The sequence below is a fragment of the Anser anser genome (assembly GCF_964211835.1).
Source record: "Anser anser genome assembly, chromosome: 1".
Classification (NCBI taxonomy): domain Eukaryota; kingdom Metazoa; phylum Chordata; class Aves; order Anseriformes; family Anatidae; genus Anser; species Anser anser.
Genome location: NC_139720.1, coordinates 13,429,597 through 13,451,303, shown reverse-complemented (window position 1 = coordinate 13,451,303; position 21,707 = coordinate 13,429,597). Strand labels below are relative to the sequence as shown.

Sequence of the window (21,707 nt, the reverse complement as noted above, 5' to 3'; positions counted from 1 at the left end):
TCCTTCATCTTCTATTTACCTTCCATGTGCTCAAGGAGATAAGGAAAGATTTTAATTTATGCATTTATTTCTCTGAGAATCTCATTACTCTGGACTGGGTTCCTCAAAATCCCTCACAACCCAGCTGGAATCAGGTATGAACTGCTCACAGGTGTAGGCAGGGGTGAGGAAATGGTCTTAATCCCCTGTGCAAAGAAACTCCAGCATGAGTTTTATCTTCCTAACAGTGGAGGAAAGAACGGAGGTAATGCGGGGGCCTGAGAGCTGCTCTGTGAGAGGCAGGCAGGCTGCCTGGGTGGCTTTGCTCCGGCGGTACGTGACCTAGCGAGGGTTGCTTCCCTCTGGCAGCGGTGTCATCCCTCCTAGCTCCTAACAAAACCGAGTTCAAGAAACTTTCCAGCGTGGCACCAGGTGGTTAAGACCACACTCACACTCCCAGACGGGACCGCAGGACAGCGTTGACCAACTACCCCATACCCCTGACCGGCCATGCCGACCCCCTCAGCGCCGGTCCCCCCCCCCGCCGCCATTTTGTGAGCGCCGCGGGGAGCGGCCCGGCCCATGGCGAGGAGCAGGGCGCTGCGGAGCGGCTGCCTGCAGCTCGCCGCGCTGCCCTGGGCGGCGTGCTGGTCAGGTGGGAAGCCGCAGCCCTTCTCCTCCTCCTCCTGGAGAGTCGCGGAGCCGCCGCCGAGGGGGTGGAGCGGCACCATGGAGGAGAAGGAGGAGGAGGACGGGGCTCCTCAGGGGCAGCGGCACGGGAGGTGAGCGCCGCGCTCCTGAGGGCAGGGGGGGAGTCGTGAGGGAGGGAGCGAACCGGGACTCCCGTGGTCGTGTGGGGGAAGCACCTGCCCGACCCCACCTGCTCCCGGGAGGGCGGCGGAGGCTAAAATTACGGTACCGGGGGCCCTCCGGGTGGGAGAGGAAAAGTTAAGGGGTCCCCGGCCATCGGAGCCTTCCTCAGCCCCGGCTCGGTGGCGGAGGAGCCGGGCAGCCCCTGAGGGGATGCTGAGGGTAGCGGCACCCCCAGCGCCTGTCCCCACCCCCGGCGGGCCCCGTCAGCGCTGAGGAAAGGGAGGCTGGAAGGAGAAAACCCCACTTTTATTGGGATAAAAGCGGCAGTGCCGTAGTTTCCCCTAAGGGGACGGTGGGATATGCTGCAGCGGCGCTCGGGAGAGGCGCGTTATATAATGGAGCAGGGCGCTCCGCGGGGCTGGCGTTTTGGGAGCGTTTTCCTCGCTACAGGAGGCACGGGCAGATGTTTCTGGCCAGGGTTTTTCTTGCGTTGCATGATGTAAATGTAAAGTGGAAGGTATTAACGAAGTAACTTAGTGTAATTAGTTCAGCCATAATCTCAATGATCGCTAATTATCTCTAGTAAGGACTTACGGGAAGCATTTGTTGCATGTCTTGACTTCGTGCAGTAATGCTCATAAGCTTCAGCAGAAATGGTTTTTCTAGTGATGATTGGTTTTTTTTCTTTCCATTTGCAAGTTTTCAGGTTTTCTTCTAAAGGAAAGTAGTTTGTACTCATGTACTTCTGTTTTATTTTTCAAGCTACACTGACTAAAGCAACATCAAAAATTAAAGATAACAGGGAAATAAGCAGTAGCTATTGCTTCAGTTTTTTGGCAAAAGACTCTTGAAAATGGTTGTATATTTTTCTTTAATTCATAGTAGCTGTTATCTCAGTTCGTAAATAAAGAAGCCTGATTCATTTTGCTGATTAAACTTTCAAGAAAACAAGAAGTATTAATAACATATATTAAAAAAAAAAAAAACAAATCCTGACTATTTCAAAAATTACTGCAAGGGTTGCTGCAGTAATGCCTGAAATGGTCTGAAATTGAAATATCTATTATGAAAATATAATGGGAACTTCAAATGCCTAAAGACTGGGAAGTCCAGTCTGATTTCTGCAGTGTGATGGAGAGGATTGCTCAGGAGAGGAGGAAGGGATGAAAGGGAAACTGCTCAAATACACGTACCGGCTAATTGGGCTTCAGCTTGGCCCAGATCAAAAGAGACCTGTGCCCTGTTTAAAAGGAAGTATTCCGATATTATCGTTTTCTTCCCTTGCATAGACTGAGTAGATTGGAGGAATTACCTCAGCAGAAAAATACTATTTTGTCGGTCTTTCAAGCCCAAGATTGAGCTAGAACTGCTAATTCTCAAACCAGAAATAGCTTTTAAATTCTATCCTGCAAATAGGAAAGCGATTGTTTTATCTGTGGTGATGAAAATGCTAATGCTGCCGTATTAATTAGTGCCTTTATGTATAACACCTGCTGTGAGTTTTTTTTCTTTTGGTCACATCTATAAATCCATTCCTGATTTCAATTTAATTTTTCAGTCAACTGCTGTACCTTTGTAGCTTGCAGCACATTGGCTAGTGCTGTAATCAGGGTCCTCGTTCCAATATGCTCAGAGCTGGGCTGTGGTAAATCACTTGGTCATCTTGCCTCTAATTGCAGCTAGAGGCTTTGAGTAACAAGGATTTTTCTTTAAAGCAGATGTTGTACTTGGTTTGGAATTAACAATCACGTTATTTACTGTCTGCGTGTAACTGGCAGCTATGTAAAGAAGGTACGACTTAGGTTTGAATAGCATGCAACTGCACCCAAACAGATGCATCTTACAAAGCTGTTCAGCAAAGAGAATTGGACATTACCAAGTGACACCATGAAAACACTTGGCTGCCATCGTGTCCCTATTGTGAAAAATAAGGTTTGTGTGGTGGTGTGCAAGTGAAAAGTCAGTTGGTAAGGAATAAGGCTGTGGATGCATGTCAAGAGATTTGTCTTGTGTAGGACCTGTTATCGCAGGTGGAGCTGGCTGTACTATCTGCTGAGTAAGCTTTATCATAGTATTTCATTTTTTTATTGCTTATAATGTTTGGAAATAACTTCAATTGTTTAGGGTGAAGTCTTCCATGCTGTGGCCTGGTTTTCGAGGGAAGGTTTCATTGAGGTTCAGCTGTTTCTGATAACTTGTTATTGCCACAATAATAAGTTGTTTGTGTGTATGTATGTAGGTGTTTTTAAATTAAACGCTTTGTCTCCTGAAAACACCTATGTACTTAGGACGGTGCCTTGAAAATTAGTAGATGGCTCACATTTATGTTGGAAAGGTGCCTTGACTCCTTCATAAGGGGAAAACAAATGAACAAACAGCTTCAACTCTTTTGCTGTTGACTAACAACTAAAGCACTTTGCATTTCATTGAGAGTACGTGGAGAGGCATCATAACCTGTAGTTGTGGGGATGGAGTAAAAGGCTGGTCGTGTATAGGAAAAGGAGTTGTCAGGAAAAATGCTGATGTGTTGTGATGGTTCTAATTTCCTTCTGTATTTGTGTTCTGCTGTGTCTGGCGTTCTACCACTTGTAATTTCCTTTAATGGCTGTGTTGAAGAACTTACAGGGTGCTGTATGACATGCTTTCTGTCTTTCTAGCGTGAAGTTTTGAGGATTCAAACATCTTGTATTTGGGAAGGCTGGTCGCCTTTTAGCTTAACTCATGTGAAAGATGGTCTTTGAACAGTCACATTCAAGGAAAAACTGTATTATTTTTTTCAATAAGGAAAAACTTTAATTTCCTTATATTAAATGATGTGGAAATGTTTTATTTGGATTTCAATACGTTTGAGGTCAAATGCTACAGTTTTGTAAAAAACCATATGTCTAGGGGGAATGTGTGTGTATATATACAGAAAGAAAGAATGTTATTTGGGCAAGCAAAAATTAAGCACACGTTGAAAACGAAGTGTGAAAGACGGAAAAAAATAACTTAGGGAAATATTTTTATATTGCAAAGAAATCACATCGGGTCCTATGTGTTTGGACTTTGAACTGAAGAGAGGGAATTAAGTAGACTAGCACTTAAATATGCATATAAACAAAAAATGCGTGGCTATTACCTTAAAAATAAAGACTAGTTTAATGCTTGGGCGTTGCTGCACTTCCTGAATAACTGAAGCTTTGCGTGATTTTAAAGGATTATTCTTAGTGTGAGTCTAGAGAAAGTTTGCATAGCAGTTTGTTCCTTTCTGGCTTGGAGAGAAAAAGAAAATTAAAAGCCTTAGTAAATGAGTTGGAGATAGCAACTGTGGAGTTGCAGACGTAAAAATGCCAGAGCTGTATATATACGAACTGCTTTGGATCCTGCTTTGCCACGTGGATCCCATGGGTGAAGGTTTTGATAGGAATTCTGGGCACTTCTGTAAGAACAGCTCTTACCTTGCCTCTGTGGCCGTGTGCCGTGAACAAAGTCAGATTTCTGCCACTGTACGTTCGTGTGGAGCCTTACTCTCAGTAAGTGTGATAGGGGAGTGTTATTTATTTGTAGTCATCTCTAATTGACAGAAGATGTTAGGCAGGAGACCTCTACCCTCAGGCCAGAGTGCAAGCTTGTCGTATTTTAAAACTTCATTTTAGTTACAAAAACCCTGTGCTAACAGCTTCAGCGTCACAAAATAGCTTGAAATGCTAAAACCAAGATGCTCAGCCTGTTAACACGTGAGAGTGGCTAAAGCGTGCTTCTAAATGCTGAACTTTAAAGTTTGATTGTTTCTTCTAACAGTAAGCCCCGTCCTGGCAGGGTTTGTGTCTATGATTAACTCTATTCACGTCAGGAGAGCAACTAAAACTAATGAACTGCTCATCTGCATGAGCAGCTATTACAGCAGGGCTGGTGCCAGAGCGCTACCGCTGGGGTCCTGGTGCTGTAGCTGGATGGCTCCAGTTGTGAGCTTGCTCCTGTCGGGGAACTTTTTTGGAATCCCTTGCAAGTGCAAGGGGCCATCCATGGAGATTATCCTTGCTGTCTGAATCCAAAGGTTATCTGTGCTCAGCTGTGTGCATGGGCTATCTTCTGGTATTTTTTTGTTGACTTTAGAAATTGTCTGCATTTGAGTCATGATGCAGTAATTGTCCCGTGTACCACAGCACGGCTGCAACATGCAAACCTCATTTCCGTAGGTGGTCAGCCGGAGTCCTGCGGAGCCGAGCAGGTAAGAAAACTTTGAATCCCAGCTCCAGAAGTGTTTCCCGCATTCCTCCCTATACATTAAGTAGCTGTATGAGATTGGTTGTGCAGGGAGAGGACAGTAAAGCACTCTTATGTCCTGGTGTAGGGCAGATGGACTCCTGCTTTCCTTCTGTGACTGCCTCCAGAATAGCACAGTGATATGCTGCTCTTGTGCTTAGCCATAATGATAGACCAGGCTGTGCTTTTAAACGTGGGGGCCGCGTGCCAGTTTTTGGAAACCTGGATGCAAGCCTGCAGTGAAAGATGAGGGTAGAGAAGGAGGCAACTTGCTTTAATGGGTATGTAAAGGTACAGGCGTTGGATGCTGGGTCTGTCAGCTCTGTTAGTACGCGTGGCCCCTGTAGACAGCGACTGTCATGTAGTGTCACAAGCTAAGCAGAACATGTCTGTAGCACAAGTCTTCTGTAATACTAAATGCAAGTCCCCAGCATGTCAGGGCTGTAAAGCAGCCGCGGAGGACAGGGCCGGTTAGCCAGCTGGGTGCTGGAAGCACGGGGAGAGCCGGTATGCATTGCCCAAGCTCCAGGAAGAGGCATTCTCCTGCAGTCCGTCTGACGTCCGAGCTTGACCACCGGGCTGAGAAATAGCTGGCCCCAGGGGCTACCATGGACCCGACTAACGCATATTTGCATTTGTGTCCAAGGGCACAGCAGGGTGTAGCTGATACGTACTCGTAATCGCTGTGAATAACTTCCTGGTGGTTTAGCACCCTCCCCTGTCCCAGCCAGCTTGTCGGTATAAGTGCTTGCATGGTTACGCGGTGATCCAGGTGAAAATAAGTGCTTCTCTAGGGGATGGGCAGGTAAGGAGGGACTGTCAGCTTGATCAGTTGCTTGACTGAGTTCACCATGTGGACACACGTTTGTTCTGGCAAGCCTAGGGGAGTAAGAAGGGCACAGGTGGGTTGACTGATGGTGGTGGCGTAAGTACTGCAGCTGTTATAAGATGCTTCACGTTTGCTTTATTTGTAACTAGAATTTCTCTCTCTGTTATGACTAAATAAACCTTTGTACTGTTGATTCTCAAAACTAGATGGGACTGGCTAAAGATTCATCCTAATTCTGAGGGGTTTATAGAGAGGGCTACTTCTGCTTCTGTTATCAACTCAGTTGTTCATCTTTAAGAGCACACAAAGCCACTGTAGAGTCAGGATACTTACAGATCTGTAGGAGCAAAGAGAGGGCAGCTGGCAGCGTATAGCTGTGCTACAAAATGGGTGAATCCAAGGATAGAAGAAGGCTGTACTAGCATGGATTTGGGGGGATTTTGAAAATATTGTGGAGAACAGGATGCCCCCACCGAATCCCAGCTGGCTGTTAAAATATCAAACAATTTGAATGAAAATTTCTGTAGTGCTTGTTCGTGCTTGTAGCTTTTAATTGGAAATCTCAAATAATAAAAGTATTTGCAGATTAGCTAGTTCCATGCTTGAGAGCTTCTTTGTGTGAAATCCTAAGACTGAGAGGGCATCTGGAATAATTGCTGTTGCAACTGGTTTGGACAGCCTGAAGTTTATTATAAAGTTTGAATGCATTTAGAATTTTCCGGTCTCAAACTGTTCATTAATTAATGCAGACAATTTCTGACCTGAGGGAAAAATAAAAGCACAGCCATAATTTAGCTGGCAGTGGTTTGATAGTTGAGTGTGCAGGGGGCTTTTTTCAAAAAAATTACTTGTATGCTCCCTAGTGTTTGCAAATACCTTACCTTTTAGCAGAAGCCCTTTTTCTAGTTTCAAGCCAGAAGCGTGCTTTTGGCAGCCATAAAACATATGCATATTGTAAGAAAATCTGTGAGTTGTATAGCAGTATTCAGGTATCGCTTTGGGCTGCACTCTGCGTCACCTAAATCCTGGATGTAGTCTATAGAGAGAGACAGCAATTAGAAATGAACCAAACTTGTTGCTTCAAAAACAGAGTAATAAGGATATTTGAAATATATGGGATGTTTGCAAGGTAGGTATGAAGTCTTCTGGATCTTGTTGGGCTCCAGTAAGCCACGGTGTCATAGTAACCATTTCTTAAATTTTCTGTGTTATGAATTTTTCTGTTATATGTTGTTCAATAAGGACCATGTTTCGAGGTAGAAAAGGATAAATTTGTTCCGTCAGACTTTACAATTAGCGTGACTGTACGTGTATCCTTAGTAGGAAGAATTTTATATCCATTTTGTGTGTTGAGTAGTGACTGGTAGAGACTGAATAAAAAAGGTGAAGACTTGTATGCTAGATCCTGTGTTGATGCTCTTCCACTGATGAAGTTAAAATAATGCAGTGCTGGAAGCTCTGCAGTGAGCACTTGAAAACAGAAATTTTAATGATGGTGCTTCTTGTAAATTTTATGTATCCTGTGTTCAACCTTCTTTTTGAACAGATAGGAGGAAGTATTAAAATGTTTAGATAAACTTTTAATGATTTTCCGAAGTAAAGAAAAGACTTAGAGCCAAAATACTTGTATCTGAGTTTTCAGTTACATAAGCAATGCTAAAATAAACAATTAACCCCTACTGTCCTAAAAACTTCATCCTGTTTCCAGGAACGAACCTTTTTGCCAGAACATAAAGCAGGGGTTTCCCTTGCCATGTCCTGCCTGATCTACAACTTCACTCCTGCTTTGTGGATTCGCAGGGGCCCCTTAGCATCTGGCGCTGGAAAACCAGTTGTGTGAGCTCTGTGTTTTGATTCATGTTAGGCTTCGTCCTATTCATCAAACAGGGCTGTGCTTCCCTTCTGTCTGGTGTACCTTCTGGCACAGTGGGTTTGGCATGACTAATGGGCTCGTTCAGCAGTTCCTGGGTGTCGGTACGTTTCCTTCTCTGCCTGCAGCTGAAGCAGGGAAGCATCTCCCAGCGCGGGGATGGTTGCATTGCCTCCTGGTTGAGCCCCTCTTAGGGGTGGTGGCAATCTGCCTGCCCTTTTTTGTGGGTACGTCACCTCATCCCAAAGGGTCTTTTCCATATGTTAACAAATCGGTTCAGTGCCTCGAAGTAGAATAGGAGTTTTCCGCTTTATTTAAAAATGTGGAAAGTGAAGATGTCTCATAGAACCTTGTGATAACAAATACCCACTGAGGACGTGGCCCCTTCCTGCTGTCTCCCTCCACCCCCACCAGTGAACACAATTCTTGTCCAGTTGGGTTTTAGTACCTCTGCCGGTCATAATTTGGCTGGTGATCCAGTGCTTAAATGTAGTTTTCAAATATTATTGGAAGCTCTTTGCCAAACTATTATTTTTCTTGGGGAGGAACTCAGAAAAGCTGGATGAAATATCAGCTCGTTCCTGCTGGATAGTTTTTAATATTTAAAATATAACAGCTGAATCTCCTTGTGTTCAGAGGCTTTCTTTTGCAAAAGGGGTAAGGATCTCTTTAAACTAATAACTGGTTGAGTTTTATTTTTAAGCTAATGATTGAAACATAGTGGCTTTCTCAAAACGAATCTACCATTTTTTAATAAGAAAAGTCAGATTTCTTTTACTGGATTCCATAAATAGTCTTGGATATATTTTACCGGTTTAAATGAAACCGAAGTGAATCGGTGAGACTGATACTTCAAAGGAACCTGCAGTTCATCAGGAATACTTTGTCAGTTACTAGTTTGTAAATTTGTCCTTTTCTTATGCATGTAAAAGAGTTTAAAATATTCTGTGAGTGCTGAGGTCTTTTCTCCCTTCGGTTGCTTATGGAATACTAATGAAAGTAATGTATGTGCATCATGTGGAAAATATGTTGGCAGACAGATACCTGCAGTGCCTTAAATGCTTTGGCATTGTCTTTGTTTAATCAGCAGAGTTGATCCCTACTTCCCCTAGAGGCTTATACTTTCAGAATAAGATCAAAGGTTTTTATAAAAATGTAAGCAAAGGCAGAATTCACCTATTTTAGAGATGAATGAATAGATAAACAGAAGCTTAAAAATAAAACCTTAGGCACTTTGCTCTCTAATATAAAATGGCTTGTAGGAACAATAATTACAGTAGTCATATATATTTAAAAATCAGACATCTGAGATGTTAACAGAAGAATTTCCTGGAATTAAGTACCTATCTGGTTAAACTTCTGTGATTTGTTTTCATGATGCTTTCTAGAAGAGTAGATGTTTTATGCCGTGTCTGCGTGCTTTGCTAAATTAATAAGAGGACTTGGCACTGAAGATGCTCTTTGAGGAATGCCACATTAGACATTCTTAAGTTAAAGTAACAGTTAATATATCCCTTAAAATTTATTATTACTTTTTTTTTTTCATATTCCATCCTCCTTTTTGTGCCACTGATTCTTTTAATTACCACTTATGTGTGTGAAAAACAGCATAGAGCAACTTGGGTGGCTGTTCCACTGAAGGCTGGTTCCAGTAAATCTTTTATGGAATAGGGAAAACAGCTCAGGTGTATCAACAGGTACAGTTAATGTTACGATGCAGATATTGTGTATTATTGCTAAATAGAAAATGCTTAATGGAGTAGTTTCAGTAAAACTGCAGGGAAACTGGGCTAGAAAGTAATTTTGTGAAAACAGGATTATGACTGAGAGTATTACTTCTCAAATGTCATCAGGAATGCATTCTCAGTGTTGACTGAACATTTGTCCTGTATTGACAATTGATGTGTGTTCCCACTTGCTGTTTATTAACTGATCCCTGTGGAAGCAGCACAGAAGAGCTCTGCATTTGGAGTCTGAGCATCACCAGCAAATGCATTTGGGTTTGCCTTGGTAACACAGCTTTTCTGCGTGTAAAAGCCCAGCTGTAACGCTGCAGTAGCAACCTATTTTTTTCTGTAATTATGAACTTAGGAGCAGCACAGTGAGTTCTGCCTAGCCAGCTACTTAGAAAATACCACATTTAAGAAATAATTTCAAAGCAAACTGTGGGCTTTATTCAATTTTGTTTTCTGAAAATGTTGTATGAGTGGACTGACTTTGGTACATTAGACCTCTCCTTTGTATACGAGTATACCAGCAAGAGTTTGAGTAGCTGAGTTAATGAAATGGTGGCTAGTCTAAACCGTGTGGTAGAGAACTTTCCACAGGAGAAAGTTCACAATTTCTAATTTTAAAAAACCTTTCTGCATCTAAGCAGCATATCATGCTGTCTGTTCATGACTAGGCATCTTCTAGTTTTTATCAGGTAGACTTTCTAAGTACCTGAAAGTTGAGCACTTTATAAAACAGCAACCTATTTTTTAAATATTGTCAGAACACTGAAATGATGAAAGTAAATGTAGAAATGGAAGCATTTCGCTTTGACTGAATTGCTTCAGCAACTTTTTAAATAAAATAGGGATATTTGTTTTCTTTACCTTGGTTCTAAAGAGATTAATGGGACTCCATATTCCGAAGCTGTCCAACACTGAAGTACAGTTTGGAATAAGAGACTGACTACCGAGTTCAAAGTGTCCTGAGAAATTCAGAGAAATAAACATTTCTCAGTTATTCTCCCACTTCTTTTTTTTCCATTTCAAAATGGAATTAAGAACAAACATCGCAGACATGATTTGAGATGTTCCAAGCTTTTGTGGCCTTTTGCTCATGAGTTCAGTGAAATTTGTATCAAACTTGTCTTTGAAGCAGATTATTTTACTGCTACTACAATAAGCTTTACTTCGGTTTTGGACAAGATAGGAAATGGGACCAAACATCTTTTGTGTTCTGTGTTCTTGGATGTGTGTACATGTCATGATGCATCTCGTAGGCAGAAGTAACACGTTGTTAATGCTACGCGAGACTGCTGCTCTTAATACAAAGTAAAGTCACTATATGGGCAAGTCCTAAGGTGCTATATAGTTGAGCGTCTCTTGGACATGTTTGTAGGATTGTATTACATCCGGCACTAAATGTCATAAGTTCCAGGAGGAACTTAATTTACATTTTGGAAGAATAGTAAGGATCCCCTCCCCCTTCAGTCTTGCAATTGGTAGATAATAGTGTTAGTATCTGAAGCTGTGCATACCAGGGAGTAAAATTCTGCCTGCGCTACAAAGAGATCTCCTGTCTACTTGCCACAGCATGTTTTTGAAGTCTTTTGTGTAACAGCAACTGTTTTAAAAGCATATTTTGTTGAGGAAAAATACAGTAGATCATAAAATGAGTAGGGCAGGCTTGTTTCTAATGTGTGAGAAGGTTCAGTCTTATGAATGTTGACATTAATCCAAGGAAAGATTGATTAATTTAAAATGTATTTTAGTTCTCCTCAAAAAGATATGGAGAAGAAAATAGAAGAGCCGTCTGCGGGCAGCCAGTACCCTAAGGAAGCAGTGAGGAAACCTCAGAACGCAGATCGAGGATCCAGGGGCAGCGATTCCTCCAGGACCTCCAGGAAAAGCTTCAGGCTGGATTACAGGTTAGAAGAAGATGTAACTAAATCAAAGAGAGGCAAAGATGGGAGATTTGTCAACCCATGGCCAACATGGAAGTCACCAACCTTGCCAAATGTTTTGAAATGGTGCCTCATGGAAAAAGATAACAGCAATGTGCCATGTTCAAAACAGGTAAGTATTTTATTTATTCTGTTCTCGATTTAGATTGCTCTTACCTCTGCTGTAACTGATAAAACATGACAATTTCTAACTAGTGCCTTCTGGACAATTTTTGGAGACTCTCCTCAGTGTTGTTTTTCTGATTTTTGGAATTGCTTTCTTTATTCTTTTCAAAAAGTGGGATGATCCTTTCTGCCTTTTCATTTTTTTTTGGCTTTCAGTTAGTTCCTCAACCTTTGATTTATCCAGTTCAACTTATATTTATGAAGACAACAAAAATGACCTCCTAGCTCAATCATAAATTACATAAACAGGTATATTGTTTCACTTTTAATAGGTATTGCCTTATAAATTGTACAACTAACATCATTTATATCAGACAAAATAGATGTGGCATATCTTATTTTAATTTTTTTCAGACTGCCATTTAGATAATCTTTTCTTTTGTAGAAAAAAAATATATTAAATAGTTGCTGTCTTTTACTTATGGAGTTGTTTTTCTGTTTCAGTATATCAAGAGAAAAAATGCATATATTAAAACTAATCTGAGCAAGTATTTGCACTGAAATATTAAGGTACAGTGCCAGCTTACTGAGAAACACCATTTTTTGTTCTTTGTGTATTGCTTCTGTGAAATGTGTATATAAAGAAGGTCTGAAAAAGAGGAGGTGGGAGAAGCAACCTCTGAAAGATGCTTCTTTTCCACGAAGAGTAATGGATATTGGAAAACCATTGGTTGGATGGATCCAGTTTTGACAGCATTACTTCTCAGTTTATTTTCTAATGTGTTGTCTTGCGCTGCAGAAAAGCTGTGCTAAAGGCGTACACAACCAGGGAAAGCATTTTTGAACCAACAAGAGTTAATAATGCTTTTAAGCATCCAAGAAGGCAAGTGTAAGCTATAAATCTCACAGGCAGTATTTAGCAAAGAGCTTACGTTTTCATTTTTATCTTAGGTGAATTATCTGTGAAGGAAGTAATTTGATCAGCTTTACTGACAGGAAAGTTGTGTTATTTACTAACACAAGGATGAGAAATTTGGGGATTTCTTTAAGGATATGTGACACAGCGTATTTAAGGGAGAATTAATCCTGGCTGTAGTTGTTCTATAGTAATAACTGACTTCAGCAAAAAAGCCCAACAAACTTATTTGGGTCTTGGGATCCCTTCCAACAATTTACCAGTTTAATTTCGGTGTTGTGCTTCTGTGCATTATCTGCACCTTGTAATAACAGCAGTTGTGTCTCAGCATATACAGCTTTCAAGGCGGTGTGTTGCATTACGATACTTCGGCCACATTTATGTAAAATTCACAACTGGGCTTTTCCCAATTGCCTTTGACTGCTGCCCTATTCTGTGTGCGTACAGTGGCTCTAATCATCGCTGCGGATCTTGTCAGCGCTGGTCAGAAACTGGTTAGTGACTGAGCTACCTAGAAGGCAGTGCTCGGGTGTAGTGCAGGCAGCAGAACATACAGCTTTGATGGCAGTGGAGAACTGCAGTGCTCCTCTTTAATTTACTGGTTATCCCTGCAATAAACGATGATTACAAAGAAATCTGCACACTACCAGTTGTAAAGTGTTCTCTCTTTGACCCAGCTGGAATTCATTTTGGACTAATTTTATTGCTTTGCATCTGAAATTGTTGAATTAAGTACCTGCAATTATTCAGTAGCTCAGTAAAGTAAATCAGAAACAGAAGAACCTAGATAGGGATCAATGAAATGCACTTCTTGGGTCCTCAGCCATTTTGATGCTTGTTCCAGTTACGTTTGTTCCACACCTAAATCAAGCTGTAAAGCACTTCTGAGCTTGTTTAAAATTCAAACTAAGGGCTCCATACTTTATTTAGCACTGGTAGATAACATATCCTTAGAAGAGATTCCTGCTCCAGTTTCCACTTTTGAGTGTGCTGCTATACTGGGCAGGTTTGGTTTATCTGTACCAAATGCTTTGCATATGTTTCTTCAAAAAAAATAAATAAAAAAATTCTCCAGGTACTTCAGTGGGTAAAAGCTATATGTATTATAATCATGTCTTCACAACAAGCCTCTATTATTATCTGGAATACATAAACTTTTTGTACTTTTATTACAGGTTTTATTAAAAGCTTTTTTTTTCAGTGCCATTGAAGTGCCTTTTAAGTATTAGCTGTTGGATCAACAACGGAGAATGTTCTTATTTCTGTAAAATCCAGTGGTATTCCAGCATGAATTAAGTGCCAAAAATCCTAAGCTAATTAGCAAGTTTTACCAAAGCCAGTCATGTGTTTCTCCTTCCTTTGCATTAGGTAGGAAAGAACCTGGGGGTGGGGGACACAACATGACACAGTAGGGAAAGTTTTCCTATTCTACCAGTGATCCAGTGATAAAGACAAGACAGCTTTAGGCACGTTTTCCAGGTTTTCTTCTGTTGGTAGCAGACTTGAAATTGATGTCATATTTCAAAACTGTTATAATTCTTCTGGTGTTAATGTTTCTGGTCAGTCTAACAGAGAACAAAATGTACTATAGCGGGCTAAAGATTCTATAGGATTATGTATTTTGTTTGTTATCCTGGTGTGCAATTTTTAAGAATTTCATATGAAGTATACTGCCAGTAGAACTTGTGGTTTAGTTTAAGATATTCTAATTTGAGTAGCGAGTGCTCACTGCTTTAAAAGTAGGCTTTCAATCCAGGTTTTGAACCAAGAAAGTCTTCAGTTATCAGGGAACAGGTGCGGTTTTTGTTTGTTTGTTTCCTCTTTTTAGGAACAAACCCTGAAAATGCTCCTTTTTTTTTTTCTTATGACTGATCTTAAGGATGTGGTCCACTTTGTTCACCGTTTCTCAGTGAAACATACGCTGTATCTCAGTGAACACATACTAAATATGTAATCTCATTGACTGAACTGTCACGTGGCAATTAATTTTACTACCTGTCCCCTTTGCCACCAGTTGAAGCTGAAGCTGGCCCTGAGGAGACTTGTTGGGTCTTGGAACTGAGTCTCATCTTCCTTTCTTCAGGATGAGTGAGAAATCATTGAACATAAGCAGCTCCTTGCTTAGTATAAACTCTCTCAGGCACTACTAGTACTGACCAGAGAATTTTGTTTGACATAAATAGTGTAGCCAATAAGTAGAATGACTTCTTTTACTCATTTAATGCAAAAGCCAAGCAGTTGCCTTCTTACGTGAAACAGAATGATTGAGCTGTCTTCTTACCTGAAATGGCAGAATTTATTTTTTTCCTAAGAGTTTATGTCCTTTGTGGGCATAGTTGTGACACAAATGTGTGAGGACGCAGTGAACTTGTCTGACCTTCAGTGCAAAATGATTTGTAGTCCCACTTTAAAAACAAGTACTTGAAAAGAATGTTTTCCATAAAAAAAAAAAATGCACTTACTGACATAAAACGCATTATGAAAATTATTAAATTTCATATCTGGGTTTCATTTCCTTGATATAATCTGATTTATTGATTTAACCACATAATTTCATGGGTTGACCTGATTTTCATTCTTGAGTATTATGGTGCTGCTGTGTACTTAGAATGAAATAGAAACATCACTTTCTTATTTTTTTTCCTAGAGAAGTGACAGCTTTTCTCAGTCTACTAATCATACTTTGTTTATTGTTGTATGAATTAAATGATTGTATTGCACTAACCGTTCTGCTTTAGAGGTTCTATATACTGTAAGTATATGCCTCTTTTTTTGGAGACAGTAATGAAACTTTTTCCAGGAGACACATGTCTTGTCCATTAGCGCTCAGAGAAAGCAGTTTCATGAATATTTTATTACTTACAGTAAGATTTCAGTATCCACCCCGACATATGACCTCGAAATCAATAAAATATTGCAGAGTAAGTAACTTCCCTGAAGCTACCAGGGCTATTTTAGCAAAGGAAATCCTAGACTCCTAAACTGTCACAGCATCAGCTGGGCTTTCAAGGGAGCGGGAGGCTGGCTCTGTATGAGCTATCTGATAGTGTTTATCTGCTATGCTGGAGGCAGAGAATGAAAGCAACAACCGTGGCAGGGAGAATGTGAGTAGGAACCAGAAGTGTTGGGACATGAGTGATTATAAGGGAGAGAAGAGTTGTCAAAAGTCACCTAATACAGGAAAACTCCGTTCAAGTAATATGAGGAGTGCAGACCAGAACTATTTGGGAGGAGAGCTGTAGCAACCATAAGACAGAGATGGAGATGGTCAGGAGCTCTGAGAGGACTTTTTTTTTTTTTAATAGAAAACCCCCTATTTACTACAAATAAAGCTTTTTCCGTTTGCGTTTCAACCGAACTGCAGTGAAGAACATGACTTCTGTTCAAGAAGAGAGAATGGAGTGGTGGTTTGATGATCGGTTTCAGTAGATATAACATCCAGCTGTGGCCTCCTTTGTGCTGAATACAGCACTCTTGAGGCTGAGCAGAGTCAAATTTGGAAGCTGACCAAGCTGAAAGCTTTTTTTTTTTTCCTCCTCTGGATTAATATTCAGCTGAATCAGTTCTCTGAGGTGTCAGATCTGAGAACTGCGTAAGCATTCCTGCTGGAACAAGAGGGCAGGTGGGGGAAGGTTTCATTAACTTTGTTACACGGGAGTATGGATTTTGGTTGATATAAGTCATTCACGGGACTGCATCCTGAACCTACAGGCAGATCGGTACAGTGATTTATTCAGTAATAATTAAACTTTAATTCCTTAGAAGATTTCAGTAAAACTCCTTGAAAAGCATAGCTAAGTGCCTAAAGGACCATCTTAAACATGAGACCTGAGTTTTTGCGCTGTGCTAATATTCAGTGAATTACTGGCAGGTATGATGAGAGACGTGTAAAAGCCAACAGTACCAAGTGAGGATAACCTCCAGGTGGTCCTTCTGTATGTAGTGGGGAGAGAGGGTCTGCTACAGGCTGGTAGAACAGAGCTTTGGCGAATATTTTTGGGAACGTTCTATTCTTTTATCCCTGGGTTTGTGACTTATTTGTGCTAGGGCTTGGGGAGGCATCGTTTAGTTGCACAAGCTGAACTAGAGCGTGTCACAGTAACAGGGTTACATACTCCTTTCCAGGTCAGGAGGACCAAGCATTGTGAGGCCTGTCTCAGATGGCTGTTAACGCCTTGCAGGGCTTTCACTGTAATGCTTTCAAATGTGCTTTCTCTTGGTAGGTCCCTTGGCCTGATGAAATACTCTTGAGCTCTTTCCTCTCTCTTGAGAGAGAAGTGAAAATGTGACAAAATCAAAGGTGATTTTAGGAGGAAGCTGCTGGGAAAACAGCCATTATAAAGGCATCTGTATTGCAGTTGTTAGGTTGCTTAAAGTATAAACAAAACAAGTCTTGACTGTAATGATTTGTGCCTTATATGAAGTTTTTATTCCACAGCCAACTACATTTTCAGATATCTCATGCATATTGTATTCTTTTTTGCTAGGAACTTGATAAAGAGCTTCCAGTTTTAAAACCGTACTTTGTTCAAAACCCGGAACTTGTCGGAAAGACTGGAACTGGTATGCGAGTGACGTGGCTGGGACACGCCTCACTTATGGTGGAAATGGATGAAATCGTATTTCTTACTGACCCAATCTTCAGCCAGCGGGCTTCCCCGGTGCAGCTGATGGGTCCCAAGCGCTTCCGAGGACCTCCGTGCACAGTTGACCAGCTCCCCAAAATCGATGCGGTCGTGATCAGCCACACCCATTACGATCATTTGGACTACAACAGTGTAAAAAGTTTAAACGAACGCTTCGGCAGCGAGCTGCGCTGGTTCGTGCCTCTAGGGCTCTTAGACTGGATGCAGCGATGCGGCTGTGAGAATGTGATTGAACTGGACTGGTGGGAAGAGAACTGTGTCCCTGGCCACGATGCGGTAACTTTTGTGTTTACCCCTTCGCAACACTGGTGCAAAAGGACTGTGACAGATGACAACAAGGTTCTGTGGGGCAGCTGGTCTGTCTTGGGACCTTGGAATAGATTTTTCTTTTCAGGAGACACCGGATACTGTGTTGCTTTTGAACAGATAGGTAAAAGGTTTGGACCTTTTGATCTCGCAGCCATCCCCATTGGAGCTTATGAGCCAAGGTATGAAAATCTATGTTTGATCAAAACAAGCAAAAAAAAACCAAAACAAAAACAAACAAAAAAAAACCTGAATGACATCCCCTTCCAAAACCAAACAAACAAAACCAACCAGGCAATCAGAAGGTGGAGTTAAAATGCCTAGTTTGCTTGCCTGTGTATGTGTGGTGTTCTCAGAGGTTTTATTCTTCAGTATTAAGTACAGCAAGGGTAAATCAGCTTACTTTCTTCCATGAAAAATGTTGAGTAAAAATCTGGAATTACTTCGTGGCTTTTTCTCTTAAATAGCATCGCATAACCCACATCATTTAGATGCATGCAGCTTGCTGCATTTTTCCCTTGCTTCAGTCCTTATGCTGCTTTTGCAATTTACCTGGAGACAGAGATTAATCTGTTGTATTATGAGACCTATTTGTTCAGGAATCTGTATCCTACTTATCATGGGGTATCTAGACTTTTTGGTGATAACATTCATACAGTTTTGGAAGCAAAGCATGTATAGGCTGGGAAAGGAAGATAGGAGTCAGAACAATGTGGTAAATACCTGGTATTTTTTTCAAAAATTGCCAGATTCTCTCCTCTGCTTTACCACCATTTGCTTCAGTTGTCTTCTGAAGCACATACTTTTTGATAAGCAATACTAGAATTAAGTAGAATTTAAATCTATTGTTTTACTACGCTAATACTATTAAAAATATAGGGAAGAAGAAAAAATTGACAAGGGGAGTAAAATACATGAGCTGCTGTTCTGTGGGTACGTTGGTATATTCCAGCTTGTTGATTTTGAGTTCTCTGTATATTCTTCAGGCATGTATACTCTATAACTTTTTGATTAGGCGAGTGTATATTTAAGACTCCTTGCAACTTAATGCAAGTAAAAAAGAAATCTGGCACTTAATTGTGTGACACAAAAAATGTACTTTGTGTTTTGGTAGGTGGTTTATGAAACACCAGCATGTGGATCCTGAAGAAGCCGTAAGAATCCATATTGATGTTCAAGCAAAGAAGTCTGTAGCAATTCATTGGGGAACCTTTGCTTTAGCAAATGAGGTACATTTGTGCACTGTATATGAGTTCAGATTACCTGAGTATACAGTCATTAATGAAATGTTGTTCATGCAGTCTACATCTACAGATATGTAGCATATATTTAAAATGTGACATTATGTAAGTGAAAAGTTTTCTTGTAGGTACTGCAGTTAAAACATTTCCTACCTTTTCGTAACTGCATAACATATTTCCATGGTTAAAATTAATTTCAAAGTACAGAGTTACTGAAACATCTGGAGACTTATTAGCATTTTGTAACTTTAGCAAAAAATATTTTTTAAGGTTGAATTTCTTTCTGATGGAAAAGCCCATGAGACAGAGGAACATGTTGGGAACCTTGCGCTAAGCAGCATATTTAAAGTTCCTTCTTTGTTGTCAAAGGAACCAGATGCACAGAAATAGTTAGAACTGTAGTCCTGCTGATTTAGAGGAAGTAAATATAGGTAGTAGATCTGTCCACTAGAGCACACTTGCACACTTTTTTTTATTTGCCCACCGTCCTGCTTTGTATAGGGTATAAGGTTAGGAAGTAAACACTAAAATGTAAAACATACGGGGCAGAGAAAGACTGAAGTAGCCAAGAAAATTACACTCTAGTCAAGCATTTCAATAACTTCATGTGTGCTCTAAACTCTAAACCTTTAGGTTTTAATCAATCAATAGATTGATTCTTACAACAGCTCCTCTTTCCTTTCATCTGAAAACAAGAAAGAAATTAATTCAGTATAGAAGCCTGCAACTCTTTGGTTCTAAGCATTCCCTATGGAAAATAAAGTAGATATGATAGTGCATTACCAGTAATTTTAGAATATGATGGCAGAAAACAAACAAAAAAACAGCAAATTCTGAAGAAATAGGATGATTGTATGGAGGTTTAAATAACTAGAACATAGTCTGTAGTGTGAATAATGAACATAGTAGGTAGGGACATCTGTGCAGTAATAAAGTAAACCCAGCAGTGCATCACTTGGAAACCATAAGCACTGAGTGCCCTTAGTTCAATACAGTATTTAGTAATCATGTCTGTCTAGTAAAGAAATTGAATACTATTTTTGATTCATAGATAAACATCAACTTCTTTTACTGGCAAAAATATGGAAAAAATCGGTTATCCTGAATTGTTGCTGATTTTTTCCCCCTGCCCGTGTCCCCAGTTCTAATAAGCAGGGACCTGGTTACCTAACAGTGACCAAAAAATATAGTAAAAAGGAAGCATCTGCATATACTTTGCACCTTGTCTGGTAGCTGTTTTTCAACTTCCTTTGCAACATTTGCACCAGGTTATCATGGTAACTTTGTTCTGAAGCTGTGAAGTATGCTCACCTGACACACAATGTTTTCTTAGTTAAAACATTTTCTATCCATGATACTTGTAACAAGCTGTGTCACTAGCACTTGAGATACAAATTAATTACTTAGCAAAAAAAAAGGGTGATTCTCCCTTGCGATGCCTTTTTTGAAATATAACAAATACCATGAAGTAACTTCAGAGGAACAATATTGAAATGGCACTAGTTCTTACACAATAAAACTGACAAGTTTGTTTTACTAATGCAAGAAAGCGCCATCTACTGCCTGTTAATGCTTCTTCCTCTGTGCTAAGAATAACTAATGATCATGTTTCTGCTTTTAAGAGATTTAATTACACTGAAGAAGACTGAATTTTGGATAAGTTGCGTCTTACTAGTTACTTGAAGAGTGTAAATCAGTATTCTTACTGTTTAAAAATTAAAAATTACACCAAACGTTTTTGTTTGATTTCACAAATACATTCCCCGCTTTTTTGGGTAATATTTAAAATGTAAACCAGTCTTTTAGAGCATTGATACTTTTTTCTTTTTTTCCCATTATGTGCTTCAATTGTTTTTGGTTTTTTTCCTCATATTGTTCTTACTTTTCCAGTATTACTTGGATCCTCCAGTTAAACTGAATGAAGCTCTTGAAAGATACGGCTTGAAAAAGGAAGACTTCTTTGTGTTAAGCCATGGAGAATCACGGGACTTGAGCACAAATGATGGGTCTGAGTAATGAACCAGTAACAGTTCCTCGTAAGCCTTGTTTGATTTGAACTAGAAATTAATATCACGTTAATTTGATGTACTTACAAAGCAGATTGAGTGAATTTGAGTTCTAGATTTCAGGTTTGTCAGCTTCATAACTAAAGCTTGCATATAAAGTTCATTTTATGGTTACACATTTTTGTTTTCCTGTTAAATTGATTTTACTAGTTAAATTGTTTACAAATGTTGAGAGGTGATCTAAACACTGGTTAATATACAAGGTATTGTCTGGGCATGACTTAGAGTTTGTCTTACGTTCATCACTGATGTACGCTGTACAGTTTTTTTGTTTTTTCAACTCTTCATCTTACCTATAACAGCAATAATAGCCTCAGAGCAGGATGTAGTCTTTTAATTAATGGCTAACTTGAATTATTCATTGTCAAAATGTCATCTCCCACTTGTTAGTCCTTAATTTTAAAATTATGCCCTGTTTCTTGATAGCTTCACTCTATGTTATGTGGGGAGTCTCCCAGTACAGCTGTGTTGGTAAAGCACAAGCACAGTAAAATAATTATTTTACTGAGTGCTTCTACGCTTTCATTTACTGAGGAACCACAAAAGCTGAATTTTAAAATGATTTAAAGAACTGTGCCTTTAAGAGAGAGAGTGAGAGAGCACTTAATAATGCAACATTAATGTGTAAATACTTACTGGTGGCCAGAATATCTGCACCCTAATATTGTTTTGCCAGTGTCTTTAAGTTAGGCCTGAATGTGTCTAAAGTAACTTTTTTGTCACATGCAGAACACGAGATGGAAGAGTCCCTTAATGGCGCTTGTCTTTGCATTGACTCAGCCTATTATTAAGTACTTTTTTTTTTAAGTGAAAAGTCTGAAGCAAGGGCTGTGGTAATTTTTCCTTATAGCTTCCCTATAATTTTAAAGTTGAATGAGAGACTACAAAATTACTTACTATTGTAATACTTGGCTAAATGTATCTGTATCAAATTGCCATGCTCATTTACAGAATTAAAGCCTATTGTTGCCAAAAAATAAAAGGTTGTTATTCGCCTTCATAATTCATTGGAAAA

General features: G+C 40.0%; 1 protein-coding gene across 6 annotated transcripts; it reads left to right on the top strand.

Moving 5' to 3' along the window:
• The first annotated feature begins 143 nt into the window (after window positions 1-143).
• On the top strand, window positions 144-21,674 carry NAPEPLD (N-acyl phosphatidylethanolamine phospholipase D). 6 transcript variants are annotated; one of them, XM_083820888.1, is made up of 5 exons: window positions 144-244; window positions 11,221-11,524; window positions 16,921-17,567; window positions 18,500-18,614; window positions 20,517-21,674. In XM_083820888.1, exons 2-5 carry the CDS (start codon window positions 11,237-11,239, stop codon window positions 20,640-20,642), a joined length of 1,176 nt encoding a protein of 391 aa, XP_083677014.1. In that variant the 5' UTR covers window positions 144-244; window positions 11,221-11,236; the 3' UTR covers window positions 20,643-21,674. The 6 variants fall into 6 exon arrangements, with proteins under 6 accessions (XP_083677014.1, XP_083677011.1, XP_083677010.1 ...); XM_083820885.1 differs by having other exon boundaries at window positions 214-312; XM_083820884.1 differs by lacking the exon at window positions 144-244 and adding an exon at window positions 382-761.
• Window positions 21,675-21,707: the final 33 nt, after the last annotated feature.